At 44.4% G+C, this 17066-nt stretch overlaps 1 protein-coding gene and 1 non-coding gene across 3 annotated transcripts in view; both read left to right on the top strand.

Moving 5' to 3' along the window:
* alg5 (ALG5 dolichyl-phosphate beta-glucosyltransferase) overlaps positions 1-17066 on the top strand; it is an 81653-nt gene that overhangs the window by 45919 nt on the left and 18668 nt on the right. For both annotated transcript variants that reach the window (XM_072477051.1, XM_072477052.1), the window contains exons 4-8: positions 1490-1558; positions 7374-7466; positions 7924-8037; positions 9169-9228; positions 10205-10356. In XM_072477051.1, coding sequence (XP_072333152.1) covers positions 1490-1558; positions 7374-7466; positions 7924-8037; positions 9169-9228; positions 10205-10356 — 488 coding nt within the window. The remainder of the gene's footprint in view (positions 1-1489; positions 1559-7373; positions 7467-7923; positions 8038-9168; positions 9229-10204; positions 10357-17066) is intronic.
* LOC140392215 (U6 spliceosomal RNA) lies at positions 8830-8936 on the top strand. The gene has a single exon (XR_011935276.1). It is a non-coding gene; the product is annotated as a U6 spliceosomal RNA (small nuclear RNA).

The raw sequence follows: 17066 nt of genomic DNA, 5'->3' as shown, positions 1-17066 counted from the left end.
CCCCAAATATCGCCACCATTGGGTCCGGGTCCACTTCCTCCACTACCTTGGCTAAGACCGCAAACACTCCCGCCCAGAATCTTCCCAATTTTCCGCAACTCCAAAATTCGCTGGCCCCCGCTCACACCTCTCACTCATCTACTACCCCCTGAAAGAACTCACTCATTCACGCCCGAGTCATATGCACCCTGTGCGCCACCTTAAACTGTATCAGGCGCATCCTTGCACAAGAGGAGGTCCCGTTTACCCTTCGCAGTGCCTCACTCCATACTCTCCAATTGATCTCCACTCCTAACTCTGCTTCCCATTTCAACTGATCCTCACCAGCTGCTCACCTCCCTGCTCCCCCAACCACTTGTATATATCCCCAATTCTGCCCTCCCCTTCCACATCCGGAAGCAACAGTCGCTCCTGCATGGTGTATCCCGGCAACCTAGGGAAAGTCCCTAACCTGTAGATACCTGAACTCACTACCCCTCGGCAGCTCTACCCTCTCCCTTAGCACCTCCAGATTTGCGAACCCTTCCTCAAATACAAATCCCTCACCTTGACCAGCCCACTTCCAACAGCCTACTATGGTTGAGAGTTCCACAGGTTGACCACCCTCTGAGCGAAGAAACTTCTCATCTCAGTCCTAAATGGTCTACGCTGTATCCTGCATCTGTGACCCCTTGTTCCAGACCCCTCCCACCCCAAGCCAGGGGAAACATCTTGACTGCATCCAGTCTGTCCAGCCTCAATTCTTCTACATTCCAGTCAATGTGTCTAGTAGACTCAATCTCTCCACATCCCAGGAATAGCAACGGTTCACTGCATTACCACAATGCCAAGTATATCCTTTCTTAGGTAAGTAGGCCAAAAACTGTGCGCACTGTTTCCGGTGTAGTCTCATATAGAGACCTGTACACTTGCAGTAAGATATCCTTGCTCCTGTACTCCAATCCTCTTCCAATGAAGGTTAACGTGCCATTTGCCCTCTCATCTGCCTTCATCTCCAGAAGCAGATTGAAAACTGCTTCTTCCATTCCTTCCCAACCCTTTGCACTTGTTTTCCTGGTCTATATTAGGGTAATTAAAAACTTCTACAATTGCACTATTTGTGCCTTTTGAAATTTGCCCATCTATTTCCTTCCTGATGTTTGGACTTCAATATATATCTTTTAAAACTCCCAATAAGGTAACAGCTTCCCTCTGCCCCTGTCATCCCACCCATCCGTTCTCAATACAAGACAAAGGAGATAAGAAATCGGCATGGCAAATCTACGGGAGTGTTTTCAGCTGCTGTTGCTGCCAGAAATAAAGTAATTAGTGTACTTGAGGAGTAAAGCAGGCACCCTAACTATAGTTTTGCTCTGTTTTATATACAAATCCAATTCTTTTTGACAAGGTGTAAAATATACCAGCATGGATGTGTAATATTCTGCATTTTCAAATATGAAAATGAAGTGATACTTTAAAACTTTACCATTTAATTCCTCTTTATTTATAGAAGAAAGACTCCTCATTCACCTATGAAGTGATTGTGGTAGATGATGGCAGCAAAGATGAAACAACCAAGGTAGGCAATCTCCAAAACAAATCCACGAGTGCTTCTGGCAGTTTTTGCTGTAGTGTACTTCAAATCTATACCAAGCATGTTACTTTAGTTCTCCATCTTTTTTTTTAAATTGCAGATTAATGCAAATGTTTTTGAAACTGGCCAATCCTGTTTCTGCCTGTTGATGATTGTGTTCTAAATTGACACCTTCCTACAGAGATGTTCTTTTATAATTTATTGCCAAAAGGGAACACCATGTGAAATGTTTTGACTGTTAAGGTCACCAACAATAATATCCAGCTATTTGAAAAAAAAAAGTGAGATACCTCCTCCCAATTGATGCTAAGCCTTCAGAATGTCTTTTTTGAAGTGTCCCGAACTTGTTGCGCAGCAAAAATGCATTCCAACTATAGAAAAGTCAAAATTTGTCATTCAGTTGAGTTAAAACATTTATTTTGAATGGGAAACATTAAATATACTCTACATTTTACTGATGAAAAGGGGTGGAACCAATATGGGTTGTTTCTGTTTGTCATTGTTGAGCTGAGATTGAATTGCCAAATATGTAATGTTTAGATATTTTAATGGAATAATTAAACATTAAACAATCGAGTTGAGAAAGCAGACACTCCATAGTTCAAATGAAATTTTGTATCCAGAGAATTGGCAGAAACATCTGTTGGCAATCTTATGGCAATACCACTCTGATATTTCTGGCAATGGCTTTAGTTACCCGTAACTGCCTTGTACCTTCAAATAAAACAATGCGAATACTGAAAATACTCAGCAAGTCGAGCAGCTTCTGTGGAGAGAAACAGTTGACCTTTCACCTTGATTACTTTCGATCAGAATTAGAGGATGAATGGTTTTTAAGCAAGTACCAAGCCAGGGAAAGGATAAAAGCAATAAAATAATAGAAAATATTGGTTGGGGTTCTCATGTTTGGTTGGTTTAGAAGGGCTGGGTGGGTGGGGGGAATTCTGATGTTTTTTATACTAGGCATGTAGGGGGAGGAGGCTCTGGCAGGGACCACCTTGCTAGCAAACGCAAGTTGGCTGGTTTACGGGAGCGCGGTGGGAGAAGGGCTGAGTCTTTGTGTCTTTGCTGGCTGAGTCTTTGTGGACAGGTTTTGATGGGCCTGGGAGGTGTGAATGGAGGGGGCTGGGCAGTATGCAGCGAGGAGTCCTTTCGAGGGGGGTGTTCTAGGAAAAGGGAGGGGTAGCTGGCTGATGGAGACTAGGGGTAGGGCTTGGTCCCACTTGTGGGTTGGGGCCAGGGCGGTGGTCATGGTTGATAGGCGCTTTTTATGAGGTTGGAAAGTTGATTTTGACGTTTATGTGGATGGGGAGGTGACGAGGATGAGGACGCCGACGATGCTTCAGAGAGGGTGACTGTCGGAGGGGGGTTGGGCTTTTCTGAATCTGATGTAATACTATTGGGCGGCGAACGGTGAGAAGGTGCGGGGCTGGGGTAGGGATTCGAAGACTATGTGGGTGAGGATGGAGGCAGGCTCCTGTAGGGGGACAGGGTGCTGGCAACGCTGTCACTCATTTGCTCCAGGGAAATAATCGGGTAATCCGGTGGTGATGGCTCCTGAAGCTATGGAGGCAGTTTCAGCAGCATTTTAATTTAGGGGCTGGGTCAAAGTTGATGCCAGTTTGAGCCGGCAAGACTGGACACAAGGTTTCGGTGATGGGCGGAGCAGTGGAGATGGAAGTCAAGGACTTATTTTTGGAAGGGCGGTTTGTGAGTTCGGAGGAGTTGACGGAGAATTTTGGGATTCCGTGAGGGAAGGTGTTTAGGTATATACAGGTGCGGCACCTTGCAAGGAAGGTTTTCCCAATGATTCTGGTGTCACCTCCATCTTCGTTGTGGGGGGAGGGGCTGGCTTCTGTGATGGGTTTGGAGGAGGATATGGCATTGCTGGAGGGGGTTAAAGCCAAGTGGGAGGAGGAGCTGGCGGCGGCATTGGAGGAGGTGTTACGGAGAGTGAACGTCTCAACCTCGTGTGCGAGTCTGGGATTAATACAGGTAAAAGTGGTGCACAAGGCGCGCCTGGCGAGGTTTAAGGGTGAGCCATTTGTTTGAGGGGGTCGAGGACACTTGCAAGTGGTGTGGGTGTGGTCTAACCAACCATGTGTGTGTGTGTGTATATATATATATATATAATATATATATATATATGCTCTGGTCCTGCCAGAAGTTGAAGAAATTTTGGGGGTCGTTTCTCAGCACCATGTCGGAGATCTTGCACTTGGATTTGGAGCCCAGTACCCTGGGTCCATATTTGGGGTGTCAGACTTGCCGGAGCTGCAGATGGGAGAGGGTGCAGACGTTTTGGCCTTGGCCTCGCTGATTGCTTGCAGGTAGGTCCTGTTGTGATGGAGATCTGCCTCTCTGCCCAGTGCCTCAGTATGGCTTGGGGACCTGATGAAGACAGCTAAGTTACCTTGAAGGAGAGGGGGGGGGGGGAAAGAGGGAAGAGGAGGGGGGGGGGAAGAGGAGGAGGAGGAGGGGGGGGGGAAAGAGGAGGAGGAGGAGGAGGGGGGGGGGGAAGAGGAGGGGGGGGGAAGAGGAGGGGGGGGAGAAAGAGGAGGAGGGGGGGGGAAGAGGAGGGGGGGGAGAAAGAGGAGGAGGAGGGGGGGGAAGAGGAGGGGGGGGAAAGAGGAGGAGGAGGGGGGGGGGAAGAGGAGGATGGGGGGGGGGAGGAGAAGACAAGAGATGCGTCTGTTTATTCTTCACTTTAAAGAGTTGGTTACCATCAGCTGCTGGGGGGGGGGGTGCTATTCTTTGAGTTGTTGGAATGTTGGCTGGTGGAATGAGAGGGTGTGTTCTGTTCTTGTTGCTCTGCATTGTTTGTTTTATGTATAAATTTTTTTTAATGTATAAAACAAATAAAAATATTTTCCAAAAAAATAAATGAATAATAGAAAATAATTAGACAATAAATTGCCTGGAGCCTAAAAGATTTGATGATACCTATTCCGACTCTGGACCAGACCCCAAAGATGGCGAGAATACTGGACAGAAGTCCCAATATTTTATTTTAATTTTGTAAGACTGAGGCAAGGATATCTCACTCCAGGAGTGATTTCAGACAAAATAGGGATGTTATATTAATACAAACTTAACAGTAATAAATTATCTTTAACATCCCACAAGAATATAGTTTACAATTACCCCTAAAACAATGTTAATCAATACATGACACAGCAACATTTAATTGTTATCTTTACTTCTACTCCAAACCGAACCATCTCTAATCTCAATCCACTTTTGGCAGACCCAGGCATACTTGCTTTACAGAGATGTTCTTTGAGACTGTTTTAGAGAAAAGACCTGAATCGTTTCAGAGCCATGCAGAAATTCTGGCTGTATTTCTTCAGAAGCTGCTTCTCTGCATGCTTCAGTTCACCTTCCAGCCACACAATTCCAAACTGCTTGGAAAGAAACTGCTAATCTGTCTATAGACCTATTTTTAACTGAACTGCAGTGAGTGCAAATGCTTTACTTCTGCTCAATTAAACTGCTTTTCTGCTAAATACTGGTAGCTCCTCCCATTAATTAATTAATTTTACAATGCATCTAATTATCTCCACAGGGAAGCACCCTTAATCCAAACAAAACCCCTTTTTACTCTAAATTTATACAATGCCTTAATTGCACCTCTGGCTCCAAAAACCTTTCAAACCAGGATCCTGTAAAAATACTACTGCAGCAGCCATACACACACCAACCCAGGTTTTAAACTCTTACTGCAACAAACACCGATAATACAATAGATCTGAAATTTCTACATTCATCACAGACCACACATTTACTCATCTTCTTCCATTAATATCTGTGAAAAGTAAATATATTTTTGATGAAAGAAATTTCTCACACCCTATCGGTCTTTTTGGGAAAGAGACAGCTTTTTTGAAGGAGAGACTAACACCTATGATTAACCATTGTGTGAAGTTTGCTGACTACAGCAATTGTTCATGTGCATAATCCCACAAGTTGAAAACAAGCCAAACTTTAATATAGCCGATACATAATCCTGCCTTTTATTTAGTGTTTCATTATTAAAACTGAGACAACAACATCAATAATCAGAACCCAGAATTCTGACATGACCACGATGTGAAATAACTCCCTTATTATTGGAGACGCACTATAAACGGTCCACTGTGAAGCCAGTAACAATGAAATGGAGATGCCGGTGTTGGACTGGGGTGAGCACAGTAAGAAGTCTTACAACACCAGGTTAAAGTCTAACAGGTTTGTTTCAAACACGAGCTTTCGGAGCACTGCTCCTTCCTCAGGTGAATGAGGAGGTATGTTCCAGAAACATGTATATAGACAAATTCAAAGATGCAAGACAATGCTTTGCAGTTAATTAAGTGTTTACATATCCAGAGATAGGGGTAACCCCAAATTAAAGAGGTGTGAATTGTCTCAAGCCAGGACAGTTGGTAGGATTTCGCAAGCCCAGGCCAGATGGTGGGGGGGTGAATGTAATGTGACATGAATCCCAGGTCCCGATTGAGGCCGCACCCGTGTGCGGAACTTGGCTATAGGTTTCTGCTCGGCGACTCTGCGTTGTCGCGCGTCCTGAAGGCCGCCTTGGAGAACGCTTACCCAGAGATCAGAGGCTGCATGCCCTTGACTGCTGAAGTGTTCCCCAACTGGAAGGGAACATTCCTGCCTGGTGATTGTCACGCGATGTCCGTTCATTCGGTGTCGCAGCGTCTGCATGGTCTCGCCAATGTACCATGCTTCGGGACATCCTTACCTGCAGCGTATGAGGTAGACAACATTGGCCGAGTCGCAAGAGTATGTACCGCGTACCTGGCAGGGTGGTGTTCTCGTGTGTAATGGTGGTATCAATGTCGTGGATACCACCATTACACCTGAGAACACCATACCATTACACCTGAGAACACCACCCACCAGTTACGCGGTACATATTTGTGCGACTCTGCCAAAGTTGTCTATCTCGTACGCTGCAGGACAGGATGTCCCGATGCGTGGTACATTGGAGAGACCATGCAGTCGCTGCAACACCGAATGAACAGATATCGCGCGACAATCACCAGGCAGGAATGTTCCCTTCCAGTCGGGGAACACTTCAGCAGTCAAGGGCATTCAGCCTCTGATCTCCGGGTAAGCGTTCTCCAAGGTGGCAATCAGGACTCGCGTCTCGCGTCAACGCAGAATCACCGAGCGGAAACTTGCAGCCAAGTTCCGCACACGTGAGTGCGGCCTCAATCGGGACCTGGGATTCATGTCTCATTACATTCACCCCCCACCATCTGGCCTGGGCTTGCAAAATCCTACCAACTGTCCTGGCTTGAGAGAATTCACACCTCTTTAATTTGGGGTTACCCTGATCTCTGGATATGTAAACACTTAATTAACTGTAAATGCTCGCATTCTAAGCATTGTCTTGCATCTTTGAATTTGTCTATATATATGTTTCTGGAACATACCTCTTCATTCACCTGAGGAAGGAGCAGTGCTCCGAAAGCTAGTGTTTGAAACAAACCTGTTGGACTTTAACCTGGTGTTGTAAGACTTCTTACAGTAACAATGAAATAAGTTGCTGACAGCTGAATTTCAACAAACTGTTTGTCAGTTAAGTTAAAGCTGTTGTGAAATTGAGTATTATTGCACATGGTGAATTGAGATTCTGTCAACAAGGTTTAAATTTCTTGCCGCAAAAGGTTTTGTTGAAGTTATATGTGAAAACTTTGCCAGGTAGTTTAACTTGAGATTGAGGATTTTTTTGTAGATGAGCTGAATTTTATATTAATTTTCTTTCATATATAATGTTTAAATCTATTTATTGTAGGTTGCACTGAATTATTCCAAAGAATATGGGTCAGATAAGGTCCGTGTACTAACATTAGTGAAAAATCGTGGGAAAGGTGGAGCTATTAAAATGGTAAGTTTTATAAACTACTAATGTTACAGCCAGCTGCTTTTGTGGCCAAAAGTTAAATGGAAAAAAATGACACATTTATATTGCGCTTTTGTGCCACATCATGCTGGAGTACCAGCATCCTGTGACATTTGAAGCTATCTGCCATGGTTTTGAAACCTGAAATGGTCATGCAATAATTGAAAAACTGCCCTATTTTTTTCATTGTTAACATGCAATGGAATTCACTAAACATTTTCTAGGTATTACAGTGGAGGCGTTTAAACAAAAACAGATTTGTGGCATTTTAGAAAAAACATTGCAACAATTAAACAATATGATAATAAGCCAAATTTAACAAAGGCTGACCCCAACTTCAAATGTGCTGTGTGACATCCTTATCTTCTCTGAAGCTTATAATTTTGTCAAATACATGTAGATATAATATAGCACATTAACAACACATTTCATTTCTGTTCAGGGTGTGTTGTGTTGCCGAGGAAGATATATTCTAATGGCTGATGCTGATGGAGCTACCAGGTTTGCTGATATTGAGAAAGTAGAAGCTGGCTTGAGAGATCTCCAGCCAGGACCAGTGAGTATCCTCTCCAGTATTTAAATGTCTGACCTGTGGAAATAGAAAATGTCACCAACGGCAAACCACATTATCGTAATTAAAAAAGAAAAATTTCAGAAATTATTTGGATGTGGTTTATATTTTCCTTTCAGTTGTGCATTTAGGTGGCATTAAAATACAAAGTAACAGTTTTGAATTGCTATCTTAAATGCAACGAATGCTGACTCCACCACTAATCATAGAATCCCGACAGTGCAGAAGGAGGCCATTCTGCCCATCAAGTCTACACCGACCCTCTGAAAGAGTATTCCACCCAAGTTCACTTCCCCTCCCTATCCCCATAACCCCATTACCTAACCTACGCATCTTTTTTGAACACAATGGGGCAATTTAGCATAGCCAAAGCACCTAACCTGCACTGTGGGACTGTGGGAGGAAACCGGAGCACCCAAAAGAAATCCATGCAGACCTGGGGAGAATGTGAAAACCCCACACACTGACCCAAGGCTGGAATTGTACCCGGGTCCCTGGCGCTGAGGCAGCAGTGCTGACCACTGTGCCACCATGCCTCCCACTATTGTCTTCAAATACCTCTTCATGCCCACTGTCCAGAATTCTGAACTGTTTACTTCTTACACATGCCCCCCACAAAAAATGCTTTTAAAGTTGTGATGCAGTACTCTAAAATATGATGAATAAAATAATAATCTATAAATACTATTGAGAGAGAATGCTTCATGCAGTTGAAATAAATGCCATGGCCAGCATCTCAATGAAATATTTGGGCTCTTTAATTTTTAGGAAATTGTTGTGCTCGCTTCGGCAGCACATATACTACAATTGGAATGATACAGAGAAGATTAGCATGGCCCCTGCACAAGGATCACACGTAAATTCGTGAAGCATTCCAGAATTTTTTTGGGGGAAATTATTATTATAATTGGTTCCTATAATTATTTAATAAGAAATCGATATCATCTATTTTAGATAATTTAACTTGCTGTTGTATTGCAGTGGTCCTGGGAGACTCATGATGCTGATTATGAAGCGACTTTGACACTAATATGGCTTGATGACTGCATTACTTGCTTGACTTTAACCCTGTTCTGGGAAACTGGCTAATTAAATGTATTTTGATCTCTCTTTCAGGACAACATAGCAATCGCATGTGGATCTAGAGCTCATTTGGAAAAGGAAACAATAGCCAAAGTAAGTGCAGCCGAATAGCTGTCAGCAGATGGATTTGTGCTCTAGGTGGATATGAAAAAATGGTTTACAACAATCTTATAAGTGAATGTTTTTCTTTTAATTTTAAATGTAGAGTGCCCAATTCATTTTTTCCAATTAAGGGGCAATTTAGCATGGCCAATCCACCTAACCACATCTTTTGGGTTGTAGGGACGAAACACACGCAAACACGGGGAGAATGTGCAAACTACACACACAAGCAGCAGTGCTAACTACTGCTTATAAGTGAATGTTAAGGATAAAATTGAGTTCCAAGATTTCAGATGTGTAGTATAGTTCATTTATGGAACTCAAACTATGTTAACAAAGCCTTGTACTTCACAAACTCTTGATACCTTAAAAAATTGTACAATCTGGTACTTTAATTCAAAGTTTTTTAATATGAATTATTTGTAGATTCAAATTGATGGCGCAAAACAAAAACCTGCTGAAAACCTTTTTTTTTTTTTTTGGTTGCTTGATTCAAATTATTGATGAATGTTATAAAGTTCCAGTGGGAAGACTGGGCATCTCTTTCATCCTGGCATAATTGAAAGAGCCTAACTGTTGTGCCATTCTTACCCACTAGGGGAAATGTGTCAGTAAATGGGAATTGCGGCAATACCAAAATAGATTAGGGGTCCTAATGTCTGGATCAATTCCAGGAATTTAGCTTAAAAGTGCTATTGAGGCATCATGATGTCTGTGGGACAGTTGCCTAGGGATTGCTGTAAATGGCATGGTGCAGTTCCCCTTTATATAGGTGATTCAAATGCAGGATTTGGCTTTGAGTCAATTTTGCGATCAGATCTGTAATTGGAAGTTTCATTCTGATGCGCTTCCATTGGCATGGTGAGTCTCTGGGAGCTCCACAATAATGTTTTCTAAGGAAATTCAGAGCTTTTGATAGTTTAGATGTCAGCAACAATTGTAATTATAATTTTCTTTTCTATTAAAGCGTTCCTATTTTCGAACTCTGCTTATGTATGGTTTCCACTTTTTGGTGTGGTTTCTGTGTGTAAGAGGAATAAAGGATACACAGTGTGGCTTCAAGCTTTTGACTCGAGAGGCAGCTCAACGGACCTTCTCAACTTTGCATGTAGACCGCTGGTATGTTTTATTTAGATTGTCTAGCAAAGTAGCGAATTATACCAAGATTCAATTTGACTACTGGTTTGTCAAAGTTGCTCAATTTAAATTATGGGTATGCATCAAATTCAAATTGACATTTTATTTCAAAACTGCAGTACTGTTTTATCCCAGTTAATTTAATTACAGGATATTTCTTTTAGTGCAAAAATGGCTTTAATCATCATGAGTCACTACATAGAAAAATAAAATGTCACCTTTTTATATACAAAACAAAAGAATATACAGAATATAATGTGATTTAATGATTGCGGTCACACTCAAACACAATTTACTTTAATTTCATTTACTGTATTGGAAAATTTTGGGTGCTTTCCACAAATGGAATGAAATTAAAATAGCTTATTGTCACAAGTAGGCTTCAAATGAAGTTACTGTGAAAAGCCCCTAGTCGCCACATTCCGGCGCCTGTTCGGGAGGCTGGTACGGGAATTGAACTGTGCTGCTGGCTGCCTTGGTCTGCTTTAAAAGCCAGCGATTTAGCCCTGTGCTAACTTCATAAATTTAACTGAATAAAAATGGCAACAATGTTGGTCTCTCAAGCCACTTCCAAATAAATCTCTCAACGTGGAAAATATGCAGGTGAGAAAAGGCTTTTGGATATACAAAGCAGAGTCTACCTTTATATTGAATTACCTCTGTTTAATCCGAGAAAAGGATTCTGAAATGGAGCATTTAAGTCTAGAATCTACAGTAAAAATACCATAGATACCAAGTGTTCCATAGTGTCCAAGACTTTTCAATTGAGCCACTAGAAAATATCAACATCTAATGTGCCCGGCTTCAACCTTCTGAACCTTTGGAATAATTTTTCACTATTGGCGTACAGAAGCTAAAAGAGTCTGTAATGCTGAGACTATCCATCATGTTGAATTTATACTGTTTTAGTTAAGCAAGAAAGTTGTATTTAATATGTAGACTAGGCCATTCTTAGACTACCGAAGAGGTTTTTAATTGGAACGATCCCAATTCTTTCTAAACTGAGTATGGTGCCTAAATTCTTTATGCCATCTCTTGAATATAGGGCTTTCAATGAGCAACCATTCTTGAGAATGGTGGACATCTCAAGTGACAATTAATCCTTAGGTAATCCCATTACCAAGCAATATTGCCAGGTGAGTTGTGCCATTGTTGCTTGTCTTGATTATGTCTTCACCAAAATGGTCCTCCGTTTGAGCTACGTCTTTCCAATGGTCACTACTGGAAAGAGTCCCTCTAATTATCTGAAAGAAAGTCCGATTAATTATCTTGATATCTGTACTGATCATTCTGACTTGCTTTCAAACTTGATATTTTTTGCAATGCTATTTCTTCAGCTAAATGGTCATATCATAGTTGACGTGTCCCTTTTGTTACTCTGTTGTGGTGTGATCACATGATGCATGGTGGGAGGGGGGTAAGTGATGAGAAACAGTTATCAGATGTCTGGTCATCTTTTATGGATCTTGTTCCTATTTTCTTCACAAGTTCTTCAATAGAGATTATTATTGGTGTTTAATGTTGACTGCTTCTTACTGTTGTGTATTGATAAAGGATAGAGCATTGATATACAAGCATGGCTTCTATAGTTGATACTGGACGGAGATGACCTTTGAGAGTGCATGACTTCAAGGGGAAGCATTATGTGCTAATGTATTAAAATATTGCGGAATTTCGTTGAAAGTTAATATCAAGAACTTGGCATTTGTGTTTTATGTTTCAAGCATTTTAATAAATATAGGAATGCAGTAAATTAGCTAGAAACTACACTTTCAATGGTGGTAAATTCTGTGCATTTATTTTATAAACAGGATCAATTGTTTGCCCACCATAGCAGATGAACTGGTATTTGAGAGCAGATTAGCTGTGATGGATGAGTTGGTATTCATTTGTCTAGTTTCTGGTATGTATGGCAGCTGCCTAAGTGTCATAATATCGCATGAAAGAATTACATGATGTACATTCCAATGTCATCTTTAACTGTACTTCAGATGTATGATTAATCCACACCAGATGATAAACTCGCCTATTGCTGAGTAGGTTATATTTATTGCAGGCACAAATTCAGTGGAGAACACCAAGAGTACACCACATTAAAGAAAGGAAGGTTCACTCTGGAATTAGTAAGCAATGTATTGGACTATTCTACAACATGACGAGTGTAGATAGTTGTACAGTACTTTGAAAAAGCATTCAATATGACTATCGGTGAAGCTGACGCAGATAAAGATGCAGAAAGTGAATGCAGGTATTTCATTACAGCAATTATGCTAAGATGACTTGTGAGAAACCATCAGAACTAAATTAAACCTGCCTGAACATTGCCCTTTCTTTCAGTTGTCTTAATTATACAATTTTTGTTGTGTTATTCTGTTGCTTTTTAAAATCATTACCCTGTGTTTTCTTGGACAATAGAAGGAGAAAAGAATCACCCACAAGTCTTCATCTTTGTTATCGTGGTAAATAAAATATATGCAAGTGTAGATTGAGCGAGGGCAGAATCAGGCTTAGCTGTAATATACTGAATAGTTTACTGGCTTTAATTGTCTGGGCCACATGCGAAGAATGATCACTGAGCAAAGTACCAAAGGATGACTAGTGTAGGTGGGACTTTACCCCCAAAAAAATTAACAACTGGGTGAGAGAAATGGAAACAGTTTTGTTTCAAAGTACACTTAATATCTATTATTTTGTGTTCATCGTATTTTTTAAAAATCAAAATTATTCCTGTTCTGTAAACCTAAATAAACACAAATGTCAGTCTTGCTAAGGAACAGATTTGTCAGAAATGAGGCCCATCTGGCATCTGTTTTTATTACTGGAAAATAATTCTATAATTTTCATAATTGACTTATAAATATAATTGTTCAGCTTTAAAAAAAAAAAAATTCAGTCTTCGTAAAAATGATATTATGAGCTGTGACTTTAAAAAAATATATATTTATTAAGATTTTTTGACAACACAATTTTTTCCCCTTACAAACAACAACCCCCCCCCCGTAACAAAGTAACACAAAATCGCATTGAGCAAGATATATACATGGCAAAATGGTATATTTACATAGCTTTATACACTGGCTCTCGCCCGCACGTGCCAGTTTCCGCCACCCTCCATGTTATCTCCCGCTCATCCATCCCCTCAAACAGTCTCTCGTCTCTTTCCCCCCCCCCCCTTCAGGGTTGCTGCTGCTGCTGACCGGCCTTCCTCTAACGCTCCGCGAGGTAGTCTAGGAACAGTTGCCACCGCCTGTAGCACCCCTGCGCAGACCCTCTCAAGGCAAACTTAATCCTCTCCAGCTTTATGAACCCAGCCATGTCGTTTATCCAGGCTAGGGGGCTTCGCCTCCTTCCACAATAACAAGATCCTTCGCCGGGCTACTAGGGACGCAAAGGCCAGAATTCCGGCCTCTTTCGCCTCCTGCACTCCCGGCTCATCCACTACTCCGAATATTGCGAGCCCTCAGCTTGGCTTGACCTGGACTTTCACCACCTGAGATATTGCTCCCGCCACTCTTCTCCAGAACCCTTCCAGTGCCGGGCATGACCAAAACATGTGGACATGGTTCGCCGGACTCCCTGAACACTTTCCACATCTGTCCTCTACCCCAAAGAACCTACTCAACCTCGCCCCCGTCAAGTGCGCCCTGTGAACCACCTTAAATTGTATCAGGCTGAGCCTGGCACAGGAGGAGGAGGAGGAATTAACCCTACCTAGGGCATCAGCCCACAAACCTTCCTCGATCTCCTCCCCCAGTTCCTCCTCCCATTTACCCTTCAACCCTTCTGCTAGGGCTTCCCCTTCTTCTTTCATCTCTTGGTGTATTGCCGAAACCTTGCCCTCCCCGACCCATACACCACCAAGATCACCCTGTCTTGAATTTCTTGTGCCGGGAGCAACGGGAATTCCCTGACCTGTCGCCTCACAAAAGCCCTCACCTGCATATATCTAAATGCATTTCCTGGGGGTAGCTCAAACTTCTCCTCCAGTGCCCCTAGGCTAGCAAATGTCCCGTCAATGAACAGGTCTCCCATTCTTCTAATCCCCGCCCGATGTCAGTCCTGGAACCCCCCGTCCATCTTCCCCGGGACAAACCGGTGGTTACATCTGATCGGGGACCACACCGAGGCTCCCACTGCACCCCTGTGCCGTCTCCACTGGCCCCAGATCCTTAACGTTGCCGCCACCACCGGGCTCGTGGTATACTTTGTCGGCGAGAGCTGCAGCGGTGCCGTCACCACGCCCCCAAGCTCGTTCCTTTACAGGACGCCATCTCCATCCTCTTGCATGCTGTCCCCTCTCCCTCCATAACCCATTTGCGGATCATCGCCACATTTGCTGCCCAGTAGTAGCTCCCTAGGTTTGGCAGCGTCAACCCTCCTCGGCCCCTACTGCGTTCCAGGAACCCTCTCCTTACCCTCGGGGTCTTATTCACCCACACAAACCCCATAATACTCCTACTTACTCTTTTTTAAAAAAAATTAAATAAAAGCCATTGGTGATCACGATGGGAAGGCACTGAAACACAAACAAACAACCTTGGAAGGACCACCATTTTGACCGACTGCACTCTACCCGCCAACGAAAGCGGCAACATGTCCCATCTTTTGAAGTCCGCCTCCATTTGGTCCACCAACCTCGTCAGATTCAATTTGTGTAGGGCTCCCAGATACCAAACTCCCCATCGCCCTCCTCAGCGGTAGGTCCCCTATCCCTCTTTCTTGGTCCCCTGCCTGTAATACAAAAAGCGCACTCTTCCCTACATTGAGCTTATAGCCCGAGAACTCCCCAAACTCCCTCAGAGTCTGCATGACCTCCACCATCCCCTCCATTGGGTCCGCCACGTACAACAGCAGATCATCCGCGTATAGCGACACCCGATGCTCTTCTCCCCCGCGGACCACCCCCCTCCATTTATTAGACTCCCTCAGTGCTATGGCCAAGGGTTCAATCGCCAATGCAAACAACGGGGGGGGACAGGGACCTCGTTCCTCGGTACAGCCGAAAGTACTCCGACCTCTGCCGGTTCGTCACAACACTCGCCACCGGGGCACTGTAAAGGAGCTTAACCCAGCTAATAAACCCTCCCCCGAACCCAAACCTACGCAACACCTCCCAGAGGTACTCCCACTCTACTCGGTCAAAGGCCTTTTCCGCGTCCATAGCTGCCACTATCTCCGCCTCTCCCTCCTCCGACGTCATCATTATCACGTTTAAGAGCCGCTGCACGTTAGTGTTTAATTGCCTGCCCTTTACGAATCCCGGCTGGTCCTCGTGTATCACCCCCGGTACACAGTCCTCAATCCTCGTGGCCAGCACTTTTGCCAATAACTTAGCGTCCACATTGAGGAGCGAAATCGGCCTGTACGATCCACATTGCAGTGGGTCCTTGTCTCGCTTCAGAATCAGGGAAATTGTCGCCTCCGACATTGTCGGGGGCAGGGTCCCCTCCTCTCTTGCCTCGTTAAAGGTCCTCACGAGTAGCGGGGCCAATAGGTCCACATACTTTATATAGAACTCCACCGGGAACCCGCCTGCATACTCCCCAAACCCTTACTCAGCTCCTCCAACCCGATTGGTGCCCCCAAACCAGCCACCTCTTGCTCCTCCACCCTCGGGAACCGCAGTTGGTCTAGGAATCATCTCATCCCCTCTTTCCCCCCCCCCCCCCCCCCCCCCCCCCCCCCCCCCCGGGGCTGGGATCTGTACTGCTCTTCTCTTCATAGAAGGCCTTGAATACCTTGTTTATTTTTGTTGCACTCCGAACCGTGGCTCCCCCTCCATCTTTGATTCCCCCTATTTCCCTCGCTGCCGCCCTCTTACGGAGCTGGTGCGCCAGCATCCGACTGGCCTTTTCCCGTACTCGTAGGTCGCCCCCTGCGCCTTCCTCCACTGTGCCTCCGCCTTCCCCGTGGTCAACCGGTCAAACTCCGTCTGGAGCCGTCGCCTTTCCCCAAGTAATCTCTCCTCCGGGGCCTCTGTGTATCTCCTGTCCACTCTTAAAATCTCCCCCACTAACCTCTCCCTTTCCATGCCCTCTATCTTCTCCCTATGAGCCCTGATGGAGATTAGCTCTCCCCTGATCACCGCCTTCAACGCCTTTCATACCACCCCCACTCTCACCTCCCCATTGTCGTTGGCCTCCAAGTACTTTTCGATACACCCCCTCACCTTCCCACACACCACCTCATCTGCCAACAGTCCCACGTCCAGCCGCCACAGTGGGCGTTGGTCCCTCTCCTCTCCCAGCCTCATTTCCACCCAGTGCGGGGCATGGTCCGAAACGGCTATGGCCGAATACTCCGTCCCCTCCACCCTCTGGATGAGCGCCCTGCCCAGAACAAAGATCTATCCGGGAGTAGCCCTTGTGCACGTGGGAAAAGAAAGAAAATTCCCTGGCCTGCGGTCTTACAAACCTCCATGGGTCCACTCCCCCCCATCTGATCCATAAACCCCCTGAGCACCTTGGCCGCCGCCGGTCTCTTTCCCATCCTTGATCTGGAGCGGTCCAGTGCTGGATCCAGCACTGTATTGAAGTCCCCTCCCATTATCAGTCCTCCTCCCTCCAGGTCCGGAATGCGCCCCAACATGCGCTTCATGAATCCAGCGTCCCAGTTCGGGGCGTATACATTTACCAACACCACCCACGTCCCTTGCAACCTACCACCCACCATCACATATCTCCCTCCATTAT

This window comes from Scyliorhinus torazame, chromosome 15 (assembly GCF_047496885.1).
Source record: "Scyliorhinus torazame isolate Kashiwa2021f chromosome 15, sScyTor2.1, whole genome shotgun sequence".
Classification (NCBI taxonomy): Eukaryota; Metazoa; Chordata; class Chondrichthyes; order Carcharhiniformes; family Scyliorhinidae; genus Scyliorhinus; species Scyliorhinus torazame.
Note: the sequence above shows the minus strand (reverse complement) of the source record. Positions and strands in the feature narration are given on the sequence as shown.